Source organism: Choloepus didactylus, chromosome 18, assembly GCF_015220235.1.
Source record: "Choloepus didactylus isolate mChoDid1 chromosome 18, mChoDid1.pri, whole genome shotgun sequence".
NCBI lineage: Eukaryota > Metazoa > Chordata > Mammalia > Pilosa > Megalonychidae > Choloepus > Choloepus didactylus.
The window spans coordinates 58,825,889-58,844,535 of NC_051324.1; the positions used below are offsets into that span (position 1 = coordinate 58,825,889).

At 35.6% G+C, this 18,647-nt stretch overlaps 1 protein-coding gene across 1 annotated transcript in view; it reads right to left on the reverse strand.

Moving 5' to 3' along the window:
- The window catches only part of EFCAB13 (EF-hand calcium binding domain 13), a 257,910-nt gene that overhangs the window by 137,024 nt on the left and 102,239 nt on the right, over positions 1–18,647 (reverse strand). Inside the window, exons 10-11 of the mRNA XM_037810242.1 lie at positions 17,823–17,966; positions 11,327–11,470 (exon numbers count right to left, since the gene is read on the reverse strand). Coding sequence (XP_037666170.1) covers positions 11,327–11,470; positions 17,823–17,966 — 288 coding nt within the window. The remainder of the gene's footprint in view (positions 1–11,326; positions 11,471–17,822; positions 17,967–18,647) is intronic.

The window sequence follows — 18,647 nt, forward strand, 5'->3', positions numbered from 1 at the left end:
AGAGAAGGGAAAAGGGGCAGAAGCAATAATAGAGGAAATAATCAATGAAAATTTCCCATCTCTTATGAAAGACATAAAATTACAGATCCAAGAAGCACAGCATACTCCAAACAGAAGAGATCTGAATAGGCCTACGCCAAGACACTTAATAATCAGATTATCAAACGTCAAAGACAAAGAGAGAATCCTGAAAGCAGTGAGAGAAAAGTGACCCACCATGTACAAAGGAAGCGTGATAAGACTATGTGTGGATTTCTCAGCATAAACCATGGAGGCAAGAAGGAAGTGGTGTGATATATTTAAGATACTGAAAGAGAAAAACCACCAACCAAGAATCCTTTATCTGGCAAAACTGTCCTTCAAATATGAGGGAGAGTTTAAAATATTCTCTGACAAACAGACAATGACAGAGTTTATGAACAAGATACCTACTTACAAAAAATACTGAAGGGAGCACTACAGACAGATAGGAAAAGACAGGAGTGAGAGGTTTGGAACACAATTTTGGGTGATGGTAGCACAGCAATGTAAGTACACTGAACAAAGATGACTGTGAGTATGGTTGAAAGAGGAAGGTTAGGAGCATGTGGGACATCAGAAGGAAAGAAGAAAGATAAAGATTGGGACTGTATAACTCAGTGAAACCTAGAGTTGTAAACAATTGTGATAAAACTTACAAACATGTTTTTACATGAAGCAGAACAAATGAATGCCAACCCTGCAAGGTGTTAAAAATGGAGTTGTATTGGAGAAAAAAATACAATCAATGTAAACTAGAGATTACAATTAACAGAAACATTGTATTACGCTTCCTTTAATGTAACAAAGGCAATATACTAAAGTTAAATGCCTGTAAGAGGGGGACATAAGGGAAGGGTATGGGACTCAGCATTGGTGATGCCATCTGACTCTTTTATTCTACTTAAGTTTAATTCTATCTTTCTTTTTGTCGGTTTTTAGCTGTCATTTTTTTCTTTCTTTTTCTTTTTCTTTTGTGTCTCTACCTTCTTTGACTCTTCCTCCTTCTTTGTGGAAGAAATGGAGATGTCCTTATATAGATAGTGGTGATGGTTCTGAATGCAGAAACACCTTATTATACAGGGAAGCATTGATTGTTTATTTAGGATGGAATGCATGGTGTGTGAACAAAACCTTCTTTAAAAAAACGGGTTGATGAAGAAACATTGAGGGCACTATATTGAGTGAAAAACATCAGACACATAAGGACAAATATTTTATAGTCTCACTGATATGAACTAATTAGAATATGTAAACTCATAGACATGAAATATAAGTTAAGATATAGGATGAGGCTAAAGAATGGGGAGCAGTTGCTTATTATGAGCAGAATGTTTAACTAGATTAAACTTAAATGATTGGAAATGGACAGAGGTAACAGTAGCATATTATTGTGAAAATAACTAACAGTGCTGAATGGTGTGTGATTGTGGTAGAAAGGGGAAGCTCAGAGCCATGTATGTCACCAGAAGGAAAGTTGGAGGTTAAAATATGGGAATGTATAAAACAGTGAGTCTTGTGGTGGACAATGTCCATGATTAACTGTACATATATTAGAAATCTCTTTCATGAACTAGAACAAGTGTATGACACTATAACTAGAAGTTAGTAATACAGGGGCATATAGGGGAAAATACACCTATTGCAAACTGTACTACAGTTAGTAGTATTCTGACATTCTTTCATCAACAGTAACAAATGTACTATACCAAAACAATAACAATGGGGGAGGTGGTTAGGACTATGGGAGGATTTGGGTTTTCTTTTTTGTCTTTATTTCTTTTCTGGAGTAATGAAAATGTTCTAAAAATTGAAGAAAAATTAAATGTGGTGATGGATGCACAGCTGTATGATGGTACCATGGGCAACTGATTGTGCACTTTAGATTTTTCGATGATTGTATGATATGTGAACAATCTCAATATAATTAAATTTTAAAAAATAAAGAAAAAATATAGTTTTATCATCACTTTTTATGTATTTGTATTTTAGCACCCATAGGAGGTAAGAATTGCAGTTACATACTGTTCTAGTTTGCTAATGCTGACGGAATGCAAAACACCAGAGATGGATTGGCTTTTATAAAGGGGGTTTATTTGGTTACACAGTCACAGTGTTAAGGCCATAAAGTGTCCAAGGTAACACATCAGCAATTGGGTACCTTCACTGAAGGATAGCCAATGGTGTCCAGAAAACCTCTGTTAGCTGGGAAGGTACGTGGCTGGCATCTGCTCCGGACTTCTGGTTTCAAAATGGCTTTCTCCCAGGATGTTCCTCTCTAGGCTGCAGTTCCTCAAAAACATCACTCTTAGTTGCACTTGGGGTGTTTGTCCTTTCTCAGCTTCTCCAGAGTGAGTCTGCTTTCCAATGGCCGTCTTCAAACTGTCTCTCATCTGCAGCCCCTGTGCTTTCTTCAAAGTGTCCCTCTTGGCTGTAGCTCCTCTTCAAAATGTCACTCTCAGCTGCATTAGCTTGCTCCTTCTGTCTCATCTTCTATAGTGCTCCAGTGATTTAATTCAGACCCACCCTAAATGGGTGGGCCAACACCTCCATGGTAATTATCCAATCAGAGTCATCACCCACAGTTGGGTGGGGCACATCTCCATGGAAACACTCAAATTACAATCTAATTAACACTAATAGGTCTGCCCACACAAGATTACATCAAAGATAATGGCATTTGGGGGTACATAATACATTCAAACTGGCACACATACCAAATAATACACTTCAAAAATAATGGCATTTATAATTACCCAAATGGTTACCTTTATCAGAGGTCTTTATTGCTTAATGCTGTTTTGAACCACTGTCTAGTATCCTTTCCTTTCAGTCTGAAGAACTCCCTTTAACATTGCTTGTAGAGCAGGCCTGGTGCTGATGATCTCCCTCAGTTTTTGTTTACCTGGAAATGTCTTATCTCTCCCTCATTTTTGAAAGAAAGTCTCATCGGATATAAAATTTTTGGCAGCATTGTCTAAGTGGGACTCCCTTGTGCATAACATATTACCTTTCTCTTGCAGCTTCCAGAACTCTCTCCTTGTCGTTTGCATCAATAGTGTTATCAGTACATGATGGGTGTACTTTTCTTCATGTTTATCCTGTTTGGTGTTCTCTGGGCTTCTTGGATGTACACTCTCACGTCTTTTGCTAAGTTTGGGAAGTTCTCTGTCATTATTTCTTTAAATATTCCTTCTGCCCCCTTCTCTCTTTCTTCTACTTCTGGGACTCCCATCATTTATATGTTGGTATGCTTGATGGTGTCCCAGAGGTTCTTTAAATTATTTTTGCTTTTAGTATAAATTCTGTTTCTTTCCTACTCCTTAGCCTGACTTGTTTCAAGCATTTTGTCTGTGAGTTCACTGATTCTTTCTTCTGCCAACTCCAATCTGCTCTTGAAACCCTCTTGGGAATTTTTCCTTTCAGTTATTGTGGTCTTCAACTTCACTAGTTCTGTTTGGTTCCTTTCCAAAATTTCTGTCTCTTGACTAACATTCTCATATTGCTCATTCACTGTTTTCCTGAAATCCTTTAGTTCTTTCTCTGTATTTCCCTTTATCTCCTTGAGCATTTTTAAGATCTTTACCTTAAAGCATTTTAAGGCTTTATTCTATATGTCCACATTCTCATCTTCTTCATTGGTGTTTTCTGGATTTTTGTCCTCTTCCTTTGGATGGGCCATCATTTCCTGTTTCTTTGTTTCTCTTGTACTCTATTGTTGCACATCACGCATTTTAATGTTTTAAAATGTTAACTCTGGACTTATTCCCTGCTATGTCTGATTCTTGATTTGTAACCAGCTGGGAAAAAACAGGTATTTTCTTGAGCACAGCCCTCCCATCAGGAAGGTCTGCCCAAGGTGAATGCTGTGTGCAGGGTTTTCCTGTCTTTCTGGGCCTTCTCTTGTCTTGGACTTTTTCTTGTTAGTTGTTTTGGAGTTCCCTTCATTACAGGAGTTTGGTGTCCCCTTTGTTGCCCAGGTGTTTGAATCTAGCAAGCCTTTGCCCCAGACTGTCCATCTATGTAGTTTCTTACTCTCCTTTTGTTGTCCCAAGCTGCTTTTGCCTTGAGTACAAATTCTGGGATGAGGGGCATTGCCAGAGAGGACTTTCCCAAATCAGTCTTACACAGTCAAAACAGGGCACAGGACCCACAAGGAGGTGCCATCTGTTCCATTATGCCCTGTGGGAGGAATCAAGAAGGGCACCAAGACTTCTTGCACAGATCCCCTAAGCTGAGCTTTCTTAGCCTGCCCAGCAAATGCAGCCCTTCAACTAACTATACCCCACAGCACTGAGGAAGTGCAGCATCCTTAAGCCTCTACCACTGCTGTCCCTGCCCAGGGCAGTTTAAAACAACAGTGGCCACCACCTTCTCCAGGTTAGTTGAAACAATGGCTGCCCTCAGAGCCAGGCCCCCTGAGATCCAAAGTCACTAAACAAAAGCCATTATCAGTGATTGGCTGTGCCCACCCCTGGTCTGGGGGAAGAGGATTTTTATGTCCCTTTCTGTCACCGGCAGGCTAGCCAGGGGCTGGACTCCCCAACAGCCTGTCACACGTGGGGGATGAGTGCCAGTATCTCTGCCACCCACGGAAGAGAGCAATTTAATTCCCTTATGATAATTTATCAGCCTTTTCCTCCCACTCTTCCCTGGATGCTGTACAGTGTTCTTTTGGTCTCTGGAGTTTCAAAATAGTTGTTTTGGACCATTCCTGTCTGTTTAATAGTTGTTTTCATGGAAGGACTGAGTCCTAGAGCTTCCTACTCCATCATCTTCCCACAGTTCTCTAATATTTTAAAATTTACCAATCTCTTCCTTTTCCACATATAATTTTAAATAGAAAAAACAAATTATTCTTTAATTTTCTTGTTCTTGTGGTTCATAAAAATTGGTGTCATGCTGCACAGAATGCAAGGCTTGTTTTTTTCTCAGTCAATATTGTATTTCTAAAAATCATTCATACTATTATATATAACTATAGTCCATTTCACTGACATATAGTTTTTCCATTAATGAATATAACAAAATTTATTCATATATTCGGTTGCCAGTCAAACATTTGGGTTGTTTCTTTTTTTTCCTTTTGGCTATTAAAATCATTGCTGCCATAAAACATTCTTGAACATTTTCCTGATAAACACAAGAGATTTTCTGAAACCATCACCACAGCCAAAATATCCACAATGATCCCTCAGTATCATCAAAAAATCAAAACTCAGATTTCTCAAACTATCCCATTTATGCAATTGGTCAATTCAAATGAGAACCCAAATAAGTTTACATTTGATTGTTAAATCTCTAGTCTTTTTTAATCTATAGGTACTCTCTTCCTTTTTCCTTAAAAAATTTTTAATGAAGAAATGAGCCATTTATTTGGTAGAGTTTCCATATTCCAGACATTTGATTGCCAAATCTCTAGTCTTTTTTAATCTGTGGGTACTCTCTCCCTCTTTTTCCTTACAAACGAAGAAATGAGCCATTTGTCTTGAAGAGTTTCCATATTCCAGATTCTTTAACAATTTCATTGGCATACAATTCACGTACCATAAAATTCACCCATAAGTGTACAATTCATGGAATTTTAGTATAGTCTCAGAGTTGTGCAATCATCACCATCTGGTTTTAGAACATTTTCATCATCCCCAAAAAACCCCTTATACTCAATAGCAAGCAATGTCCCATTGCCTTCCCCCTCCAGCTTCTAGCAGCCACTAATCTATTTTGTTTCACTAAATATTTAAGGAAACATGTATTTTTAAGAGCAAATATATCATAAGTTATTAATATACTGATATTTCCAATTTATGTTTAGGATTAATGTATATTAATTTTTATTTTATATTTGCATCTCATTTTTCTCATATATCTAGGTTCATTTGTTTCCATTTACATTTGATTTTTAAGAATTGCTTTCCTTAATTTCAATTTAATTTTTTATAATTATATAAAATATTTAAATGGTTCCAAAGCCATATTTACAAAACAAGTTATGTCCAGAGAAGTCTGGCCCTATCCCCTCCACCATATTCTCTCCACCATCCCCGTAGAAAAGGAAGGAATTAATTTTATATATTAACTATATATTAACTCTATATATTAATATCTTGCCCCCTCATTTTATGATAAAAACTAGTATACGCTACACTATTTTCTCTGCCCTTCTATTTTCACTGATAATCTCTCTATAACAGTGCACAGAGATATTCTTTATTTTTGCAGCTGAATAATACTCCATTTTGTGAATTACCGAAGTTTATTTACTTGTGCTCTACTGATGGGTATTTGGTTTTTTCCCAGCTTTTCTTATCACAAATATTGTTTTGATGAATAGTACTTTACATACAACTTTTTGTATTTTTGCTAGGAAAAAGAATAAATGCATATGTAAGTTTGCTAGATATTGGCAAATTCCCCTTCATAATGGTTTTACTATTTTGCATTCCCACCTGCAAGATATTGCACTGCCTGTTTCCCCACAGCTTCACCAACAGAGCATGATATCAAATTTTTAGAATTTTGTCAATCTGGTGAGTAAAAAATTTCAGTATAGTTTAGTATCTCAGTATAGTTTTAAATTGTGTTTCTTGTATCACAGGTGAGATTAAGCATTTTTCATATGTTTGAAGGCAAATTTCCATTTCTTTTAGTGAGAGCTGTCTTTTTTCCATTTTTCTCTTTGGTTTTTAAACTTTTGCTTCTCAGTTTTTAATAGTTCTTTATATATTAAAAAAGATTAGCTCTTTGATGACAAGTTGTTGCATATATTTTTTCTCATGTTGTTTTCCTTTAAATTTTTTTACTTTATTTACAGTGTTTGGGCCATACAAAAACTTCAATTTTCTTTAGTTGAATTTATCCATCTTTCCTTCATTGCTTCTAGATTTTAGTCAAAGATAGAAAGGTTCCTCTACTCTTAGTTTAGAAAGCAATTTGCCCACGTTTTCATGAAATATTCACATGGGTTCATCTTCTTACAAACAGATAACCGACCCATTTGAAGTTTACACTGATATATAATGCAAGGAATGGGTCTGATTTTATCTTTCACTAATGGCTACCCAGTTGTCTAAATACCATTTATTTTAAATACCATTGCTTCCACTGGATTTAAAATCCCACCTTTAACATAAACTAACTTCTTCAAACAGTTGGATATATTCCTAGAGCACCCATTTTGTCCCAATGGCCTATCTAGGCTTTACAGTATTTTTTCATATTGTATAGGAATGTTCCATTCTTATTGATTTTTTTCAGCATTTTCCTGTCTGTCCTTGCTTGATTAGTTTACCATATGAATTTTAGAATCAAACTATCTAAATACAGATTAAATGTTTTTTTTATATTTTATTGGGGTCACATTATATTTATATATTAGCAGGAAAACAACTGACATTTTTCTGAGGCTAAATTAGCCTATCCTTAAGATCTATCTTACTGATTATGTTTATTTTGACCTTCTGTGTATCTTTCTTTAATTTTCAGTCCAATTGACCTATTTGGAGTGAATACTGTGTTTAAAATCTCCTATTATTAGTGTATCTGTCTATCATCTCACATCGGCTATAGTTTATGCATTAGGAAAGTTATGGCAAGTTATTTGGTACTCAGATATTTTTAAAATGGTATGCTTTAGGAGGGGCAAGATGGTGGCATAGAGAGGAGTGGAAGCTAAGTAGTCCCCCTGGAACAACTACAAAAAACCAGAAACAACTAGTAAATAATCCAGAATAACTGTGGGGGGACAAACGAGACCATCCACTCATCATACACCAACCTGAATTGGGAGGAATGCCCAAGATCACAGCATAACATCTGTAAGTAAAACCTGCGGATCCAAGTCGCGAGACCCCCTCCCCCATAGACCGAGCTGCAAAGCCTCGTGGTGCCAGAGAGAAGCTTTCTCCCAGCAAGCGAATATAACTCAGCTGAGCTCCAACTGGGGTTTTAAGTAGCGAGTGTGAACTGCTCACTACAGGTACGAATCCCCAAAAAACAGACAGAGGCTTTGGGTGATGACTGACCTTGGAGAGTCAGAGGGTCGCCTTGGACTGGGTCTGAAGGAGACTATCTGTTTCTTTTTTGGCTCAGTGGAGAAAGCCCCAATCATTTTCAGTTTCCAGGGCTTTGACTCGGGGAAGGGTGGAGACAGCACAAGCAGAGAGAGAGACCATTGAAATGCTAATGACCTCCACCTGGGGGGTCTGTCTTCTCTAGGAGGAAAGGGGTGGGGCCCTTTCCATTCAGAACCAGACCCCAGAGCCTGGGGGAACACGGCCATACCTCCTCACACCAGTCAAGAATTACAGGCTAACAGGCGTCACCTGCTGGGCAGAAAAGCACAGTGACCAGAGGCATCACAGGGTGGAGCAATTTTCTAAGACACACCCGCAGGGAAACCAGATACTGAATATTTCTTCCCTCTGGGACCTGAGCCTGTTCTGGTCTGGGAAAACCTGATTTGGATAACCAAGGAAACCATGCCTAGACAACAGAAAATTACAACCTACACTAAGGAAAACAAAGTTATGGCCTAGTCAAAGGAACAAACATACCCTTCAACTGAGATACAGGAATTTAAACAACTAATGCTAAATCAAATCAAAAAGTTTAGAGAAGATATTGCAAAAGAGATAGAGGCTGTAAAGGAAGCACTGGACATGTATACGGCAGAAATCAAAAGTTCAAAAAAACAACTAGTAGAATCTCTGGAAATGAAAGGCACAACACAAGAGATGAAAGACACAATGGAAACATACAACAGCAGATCTCAAGAGGAAGAAGAAAACACTCAGGAACTGGAGAACAAAACACCTGAAAGCCTACAGGTAAACGAGCAGATGGAGAAAAGAATGAAAAAATACGAGCAATGTCTCCGGGAACTCAAGGATGAAACAAAGTACAATAATGTACGTATCATTGGTGTCCCAGAAGGAGAAGAGAAGGTAAAAGGGGCAGAAGCAATAATAGAGGAAATAATCAATGAAAATTTCCCATCTCTTATGAAAGACATAAAATTACAGATCCAAGAAGCACAGCGTACTCCAAACAGAAGAGATCTGAATAGGCCTATGCCAAGACACTTAATAATCAGATTATCAAATGTCAAAGACAAAGAGAGAATCCTGAAAGCAGCAAGAGAAAAGCTATCCATTACATACAAAGGAAGCTTAATAAGACTATGTGCGGATCTCTCAGCAGAAACCATGGAGGCAAGAAGGAAGTGGTGTGATATATTTAAGATACTGAAAGAGAAAAACTGCCAACCAAGAATCCTATATCCAGCAAAGCTGTCCTTCAAATATGAGGGAGAGCTCAAAATATTTTCAGACAAACAGACAACGAGAGACTCTGTGAACAAGACACCCGCTCTACAGGAAATACTAAAGGGAGCACTACAGAGTGATAGAAGACAGGAGTGTGTGGTTTGGAACACAATTTTAGGAGATAGTAGCACAGCAATGTAAGTACACTGAACAAAGATAACTATGAATATAGTTCCTTGGTTGAGAGAGGAAGGTGGGGAGCATGTAAGACACCACAAGAAAGGAGGAAAGATAAAGACTGGGACTGTGTAACTTGGTGAAATCTAGAGTATTCAACAATTGTGATAAAATGTACAAATATGTTCTTTTACGATATGTTCTTTTACGAGGGAGAACAAGCAAATGTCAACCTTGCAAGGTGTTAAAAATGGGGAGGCATTGGGGGAGGGATGCAATCAGCATAAACTAGAGACCGTAACTAATAGAATCATTCTATTATGCTTCCTTTAATGTAACAAAGGTGATATACCAAGGTAAACGCAGATAAGGGGGGGGATAGGGGAGGCATGTTAGACACTTGACATTGGTGGTATTGTCTGATTCTTTATTCTACTTTGATTTAAGGTTATTTTTCCTTTTGCTGCTTCCTAGCTGTCATTTTTTTTTCCTCTTTCTTTTGCCTCTCTACCTTCTTTGACTCTCCCTCCTGCCTTGTGGAAGAAATGTAGATGCCCTTATATAGATAGTGGTGAAGGTGGTGAACACATAAATGTATGACCATGCAGAGAACCATCGATTATTTACTTGGGATGGAATGTATGGTGAGTGAACAAAACCATATTAAAAAAAAAATGGGTTGATGACAAAACCTCGAGGGCAATATACTGAGTGAAATAAGCCAGACACATAAGGACAATTATTGCAGGGTCTCACTGATAGGAACTAATTATAATATGCAAACTCATAGACATGAAATATAAGGTACCAAGATATAGGACGAGGCTTAAGAATGGGGAGTGGTTGCTTAGTATGAGCAGAATGTTCAATTAGGATGAACTTAAATGTTTGGAAATGAACAGGGGTGTCGGTAGCAAGATGTGAGAATAACTAATAGCACCGAATGGTGTGTGAATGAGGTGGAAAGGGGATCAGAGTCATATATGTCACCAGAAGGAAAGTTGGAGGTCAAAAGATGGGAATGTATAAAACTGAATCCTATGGTGGGCAATGTCCATGATCAACTGTACAAATACTAGAAATCACTTCCACGAACAAGAACAAATGTATGCAATACAATTAGAAGTTAATAATAGAGGCACATACAGGGAAGAAATATATACCTATTGCAAACTATATACTACAGTTAGTAGTATTTCAACATTTTTTCATAAACAGTAACAAATGTACTATACCAACACTACGAGTCAACAATTGAGGGGGGTTGGTTAGGGAGAGGGGAGGATTAGAGTTTCCTTTTCTTTTTTTCTTTTTTCATCTTTCACTTTATTTCTTGTCTGGAGTAATGAAAAGTTTCTAAAAATTGAACAAAAATTAAGTGTGGTGATGGATGCACAACTGTATGAGGGTACCCAGGGGCAAGTGATTGTACACTTTGGATCTTTGAATAATTGTATGGTATCTGAACAATCTCAATAAAAAAGAAAAAAAATGGTATGCTTTACTGTGAATTGTGAGCTTTAGCATAATAAAGACTCCTTCTTTGTCCCATTTAATGTTTCTTGTCCTGCCTTCTACCTTGTCAGATAACAAAATCACAAACCCTGCGTTCTTTTTGTTCACATTTTTTGCCTAAGGAAAATGTATCTGAATACGGGTTATTTCTAGATAATGGGATTCTGAGCATTTTTTTTTTTTTTTTGCACTTTTGAGTAATTTCTGTACTTTTCTGCATTGGTTCAATTATTAGGGATTTTTTTTCTAATAGAAATAACAATAAAGTTATTATTCTGAGGTAAATAGTAGCCAACTGACCCTCCGTTTCAGATGTGTCAATGCAGTTTGCCTAAAAACATATCACTTACCATCAACTTGTATCAACTCTGTGATCTTCTCATATTCTGGCTTAGAAAGATAAATTCCAAAATTTTGAAGACATGTATTCAGATCCTCACAATCAACATTTCCATCTTTAATTATTTCAATGGCTTTAATGGCATCAGTCAACACTGAAAATAGAGCAGTATGCTATATAAGTATTAAAAATGGAAATTCAAAGGAAAATATTAGTAACAAATAAGGTGAACTTTAGTTCTAACATTAAATAAACAAAACTATAAAACACTTCAGAAATGTTATATACTAAAAATATAACCAGAATCCTTAATAATACTGAGAATTAATAAGTTTCAAAATCTGAGTCAAAAATATAATATGCTCCTTTGCTTTGTCTCTGTACCTAAGGAAGCATGAACTTACTCGCACTGACAAGAATACCATAACTGAAAATACACAGAAACAAAAACATTATAAAATTTCTCCATTCAATTTTCCAACAAATTAAAATCTCTAGTAGTCCATTTTTCAGTAGCTTAAAAAGAAGTAGAAAATTCTCAATCCCAAATGACAATTTGAGATAACATTTTGTGGCAATATGTGGTTCAGTCCAGGGTAAATTTATCTTGACTACAGCCTATGTTCCTGGTGCAGCTTGCTGATGCCAGGATGGGCAATAAGGACCCTGTCCTCCAAAACAGGGGGTGTGTGGTCTGAGTGCCAATCACTGCTTTGATCACTGCTTCCTTCCCCCATCCCCCAAGGAAGTGGCCATTGTTTCAATCTGCATAGGCAGAAATGGCGAGGAGACTTAAAGAGACAATAACATTTTTTATTATTTCCTTTCCACATTTGAAAACTAAAATAATCTGGAAAAGTCAGAAACTTGATGGTTCCAGCCCTCAACAAGAAAAATAACAGAACTCCCAGAGACGTGGAAGAATTAGATTTCCAGAGTTACAACAACTTAATACTTAATGTCCAATTCTCAGCAAAAAATTACAAAACAGTGAAGAAATAAGAAAACATGGCCTAGTCTCAGAAAAAATAAATAATAATTTGACAGAAACCTTCCCTGAGGAAACTCATTCATTGGAACTGTAGTCAAAGGCATTAAATCAACTGTCATCAATGTATCCGATGAGCTAAGGGAAACCATGGACAAAGAACTAAAGGTAATTGTGCTGGTTTATATATATTGTGTCCCCCAGAAAAAGCTTTATTCTTTAACACAATCTTGTGGGGGCAGACTTATTCATGTTGATTAGGTTGGAACCTATTGGTTCAGTGTTTCCATAGAGATGTGACTCAACCAACTGTGGGCGAGATCTTTCATTGGATTATTTCTATGGAGGTGTTGCCCCACCCATTCAGGGTGGGTCTTTATTGGATCACTGGAGTACTTTAAAAAGAGCCACACAGGCCCAGACACAGAGCACCTGTGAGTGACATTTTGGAGAGCTACTGAGAGTGACATTTTGGAAAAGCTGCAGCTAAGAGAGGACAAAACACCCCAAGAGCAACACTTTGGAGAATGCCATTTTTAAACTCAACCTGGGAGCAAGTGGATGCCAGTCACATGCCTTCCAAGCTAACAGAGGTTTTCCAGATGCCAATGGCCATCCTTCAGTGAAGATACCCTATTGTTTATGCCCTACCTTGGACACTTTATGGCCTCAAGACTGCAACTTTTTAACTAAATAAACCCCCTTTAGAAAAGCCAATCCATTTCTGGTGTTTTGCAAAATGGCAGCCATTAGCAAACTGGAACAGTTATTAAGAAAACATTGTCTGAAGAAAATAGTGTCAGAAATTATAAAAAGTCATAAAACAGACATTATGGAGTTGAAAAATACAATAACTGAAATGAAAAACTAGTGGGATTCATCAGCAAATTTATGCAGGAAGAAGAAAGGATTAGTAAACTTAAAGACAAGACAACTGAAATTATCCAGTATGAGGAGCTGAAAGAAAACATAATGAAGGAAAAAAAGAGCCCAAGGGACATGTGGGACATCATCAAGCATGCCAATATGTGCATCACAGGATTCCCAGAAGGACAAGACAGAGAAAGAGAGTTTAAAAATATTTGAAAAAATGATGGCCCAAAATTTCCCAAATTTGATGAAAGACATGAATATACACACATCCAAAAAGCTCAATCAATTCAAAGCAGAATAAAATTAGAGCTCTTACCAAGACACATTATAATAAAACTGCCAAACCCAAAGACAAAGAGAGAATTTTGAAAGCAGCAACAGAGAAGTGATTGACCACATACAAGGGATCCTCAATAAGATTAATAGGTGATTTTCATCAGAAACCATGTTAAGAGGCAAATTCTCATCAGAAACCATGGAAACTAGAAGGCAATGGGATGACAAATTTAAAATCCTTAAAGAATAAAACTGTGAACCAAAATCCTATATCTGGCAAAAGTATCCTTTGTGAAAGGAGAAATTAAAACATTTATAGATAAATAACTAAATGAATTCATTAGAACACCTGCCCTACCAGAGATGCTAAAGAGTGTTCCTTTAGGCTGATATGAAAGGACACTATATGGTAACTCAAAGCCATGAGAAGAAATAAAGAATATTGGTAAAGTTAACCATATAGGTAAATATACAATCCTATAAGATACACTTTTGAATTTTTCCCTACATGTCTTAAAGGCAAATGTGTAAAACAGTAATTAAAAGTATTAAAAAAGTAATTAAAACATAAAGGGGGAGAGAGAGATGCATAGGAATAGAGCATTTCTATATTACTGAAACTAAGTTGTTATTCAAACTAGATTGCTATTAGTTTAAGATTTTAATTGTAGCAGTTAAATGTAGAGGTTACAAAGGTAACCACTAAGAAAATATCTAAAACTATATAGAAAAGGAAAGAAGGGAATCAAAATGGTATACTAAGGAAAAATCAGCTAAACACAAAAAAGGCAGTAATAGAATAAGAGGAAAACATGTAAGATATACAGAAAAAAATAGCTATATGGTAGAAGTAAATCTTTCATTTTCAGTTAATACCCTAAATATAAATGGATTAAGCTCTCCTATTAAAAGGCAGAGATTGGCAGATTGGGTTGGCAGACTGGATGGAAAAAAACATGATCCATCTCTATGCTGTCTACAAGAGCCTTAATTTAAATACAAATACACAAATAGGTTGAAAGTAAAAGGATAGAAAAAAGATACTCCATGCAGATAGTCACAAAAAGAGAGGCAGAATGGCCAACCAATTGTCATAAAAATAAACTTTAAGTCAATATAGGGTAAAAGAGAAGAAGCAGCACATTATATTTTGATAAAAGGTACAATCCAGCAAGAAGACTTAACAATTATTAACATGCATGCTTCTAATAACAGGGTCTGAAAATATTTGAAGCAAAAATTGATGGAATGAAGGGAGAAATAGTTCTACATTAATATCAGCAGATTTCAATACACCACTCTCAATAATTGACAGATAAGTCATTATTGTTAAAACATCTATACAGAAGATCAACAAGGAAATAGAGGACTTGAATAACACTATAAACCAATCACAATTAATGGGTATATTTATATAGAACACTCTACTCAATAGCAACAGAAAGCACATCCTCTTCAAGTGCACATGGATCATTCTCCAGGACAGATTATATGTTTGGCCACAAATCAGATCTTAATAAATTTAAAAAGATAAAAATCACATAAAGTATATTCTTTGGCTAGAGTGGAATGAAGTTAGAAATCAATAACAGAAGGAAATGTGGATAATTTACAAATATGTGGAAATTAAACCAACAGATCAAAGGAAGAAATCACAAGGAAAATTAGAAAAGACTAAGAAAAATGAAAACAAAAACACAATACACCAAACCTAAGGGGTACAGCAAATACAGTGTTCACAGAGAAATTTATAGTTGTAAATGTCTACAATGGAAAACAAAAGACTCAAATCAATAATCATACTTCACACATAAAAGAACTAGAAAAAAAGAGAGTAAATTAAACCTGGAATTAGAAAAAAGAAAGAAATATTAAAGATAGGAACAGACATCAATGAACCAGAAAATAGAAAAACAAGAAAATTAATGAAACCAAAAGTTGGTCTTTGAAAGGATCAATGACAAACTTTCAGCCAGACTGACAAAGAAAAAAAGAGAGAAGATACAAAATAATTAAAATTAGGAATGAAAGTGGAGACATTACTACTGACTTTATTATAACAGGATTATAAGAGAATACTATTAAGAGAATACTACAAACAATTATATGCCAACAATTTAGTTAACTTAGATGAAATGAAAAATTCATGGAAACACACAAATTACCTATACTGACTCAAGAAGTAAGAGAAAATCTCCAACAGACCTGTAACAAGAGATTGAATCAGTACTCAAAAACCTCCCAAAAAAGAAAGTATGGGACCAGAAGTCTTAACTGCTGACTTGTATCAAACATTTAAAGAAGAATTAATACCAATTCTTCTCAAGCCATTCCAAAAACAGAAGAGAAGTGAATACTTCCTAACTCATTCTAAGAAACCAGCATAACCCTGATACCAAAGCAAGATAAAGACAGCACAAGAAAGGAAAATTACAGAACAATATCCCTTATAATCACAGAAACAAAAATCCTCAACAAAATACTGGCAAACCAATCCCACAATATATTAAAAGGATTATATACCACGATCAAGTTGGATTTCTCCCATGAATCAAGTGTGGTTCAACATAAGAAAATCAATCAATGTAATACACCACATTAATAAAACGAAGGGGACAAAAAAATTATCCCAACTGGTGCCAAAAAATATCTTTTCAAAAAAATTCAACATGCTTTCAAAACACTCAAAAAAAACTAGGAATAGAAGGAATTTTCTCAACATAATTCATGAAAAGCAAGCAGCAAATATCACTCAATGGTGAAAGACTGAAAGTTTCCCCTTAAGATCAGGAACAAGACAAGGATGCCCAGTGTCACCACTGTTATTCAACATTGTAATGGAAGTTCTAGCCAAAGCAATCGGGCAAGAAAAAGAAATAAAATCATTCAAATTGCAAAGGAAGAAGTAAAATTATCTCTATTCACAAATGATATGAACCTATATAGAAGAATTCCCAAAGAATTCCCAAGAAAGTACTAGAGCTAATAAATTCAGCAAAGTTGCAGGGTACAATATCAATATGTAAAAATCAGTTATGTTTCTATATACCACAATAAACAATCTAAAAGGGAAATTAAGGAAATAATTTCATTTACAAATAGCTTCTAAAACAATAAAAAACCTAGGAATAAATTTAATCAAGGGTGTGAAAGACTTGTACACTGAAAACTATAAAACATTACTGAAAAAAATTAAAGACTTATATATATGGAAAGACATCCTGTATTCATGGCTTCGCAGACTTCATATTGTTAAGATGTCAATACTGCCTAAAGTGATCTAAATTTCAATCCCTATCAAAATTTCAGTGGTCTTTTATGCAGAAATGGGAAAGCCAATCCTCAAATTCATATGGAACTACAAGGGGCCCCAAATAGCCAAAACAATCCTGGAAGAGAAGAACAAAGTGGTAGAACTCACACTTCCTGATTTCAAAAACTTACAGCAAAGCTACAACAATTAAAACAGCATGGTTTTACTATAAGAATAAATATGTAGGCCAATGGAATAGAATTGAGGGTCCAGAAATAATCCCACTCAACCAGGACCAATCGATTTTCAACAAGGATTCCAAATTCATTCAACAGAGGAAAGATTAGGGTCTTCAACAAACGGTGCCATGGCAACTGGAAATCTACATAAGAAAGAATGAATTTAAACCCCTACCTCTCACCACATACAAAAATTAACTCAAAATGGAACAATGACTTAAATATAAAAGTTAATATTATATAACTATTAGAAGAAAACACAGGGAAATATTTTCAAGATCTTATATTAGGCAATGGATTCTTGGATTTTGACAACAAAATCACAAGCAACAAAAGAAAAAAAGAGATTAATTATACTTCATCAAAATTTAAAATTTCTCTACATCAAAGGACATTATCAAGAAAGTGAAAACAACCTACAGAATGGGAAAAAATATTTGGAAACCATATATCTGATATCCAGATATATATATCCAGAATATTTAAATAACTATACATTTCAGAATCTCCAATTATTTCTTCTTGAATCCCTGGGCTATTTGCTTAGAGATTTTTATACCCCTTGGATATTGTTGTCTTACTGTCTGAACCTCTCTACAAATGGATCCACCAGTATCATCCTAGAAGGTACAGCTTGGGCTAGTAAATTAAGAGCCTTACCGAAACAATTCTGTGATATGAAAAGCCCAGCCCCTCCAAACCAATCCATTACATCAGACTTTCCACATTTTTTTTTTACTACTTTACATCTGTCCTTTATGAATTTCCCTTAGAATGGCCCATTCATGGTTGATAGAACTTACTCCAACATTTAATACTAACCAATAAAAATATCTAATTTTCTCTTTAAAAATGTTTGATATTATCAGTTGCTCACCATTTCTAGTACTGTTTTTCACAATCTTCTGGAATTCCTTATCTAATAAATTAATTCCTATTGAAGGCAAAATGGATTGAAATTCTTCAGCAGCACTACAATTTTCTTTGAGTTTACTGACAGCTTCAAAGACTTTTTCTAAATCTGTAAAATCGTGAAAGACTATTAAGCAACAGAATTTATGTGTTTAACAGCACTAATTGGTATCTAAAATCTTTACTTATTAGAGAGCAACTTTTTTCTAGTTAATATTACCTTATGGAAGGATTGCTTATCTCTCCACATTTCTGTTGTGTCTTACATTGCACTTAATCTTTCACTTATTATTTAAAAACTAAACTGTCTTGAAATTCTATAAAAAGTAACATCTACTTATTTATAGGAACAGCCTATTCCAGAAGACAATGTTGCTTGCTTCTGATTAGAATATAACAAATGATTACAAGAGATTAAAACACTACTTAAATTTCTTTAAATTCCAAAATTCCAAGCAAAAAATTTGAGATTTCTTCTCCTTTCCATCATCTTAACCTACCAAGTTTTCAGTTCACAACCTTCAAAACATAAAATCCTGGAAGCAAATAGACATGAACTTCATGGGCCTCCTGATATGATACACTGAGAACAATACCACTTCTGTGGGATTCTGGCCAACAGTGCATAATCTGAACTTATTCACGAGGAAACACTGGGGAAATCCAAAGTGAGGGACATTATACAAAACAACTAACTAGTCAATACTCTTCAAAAGTGTCAAGGTCATGAAAGATGGAGGCATCATCCCAGACTGGAAGAGATTAAAGACACATGACAACCAAATGTAAT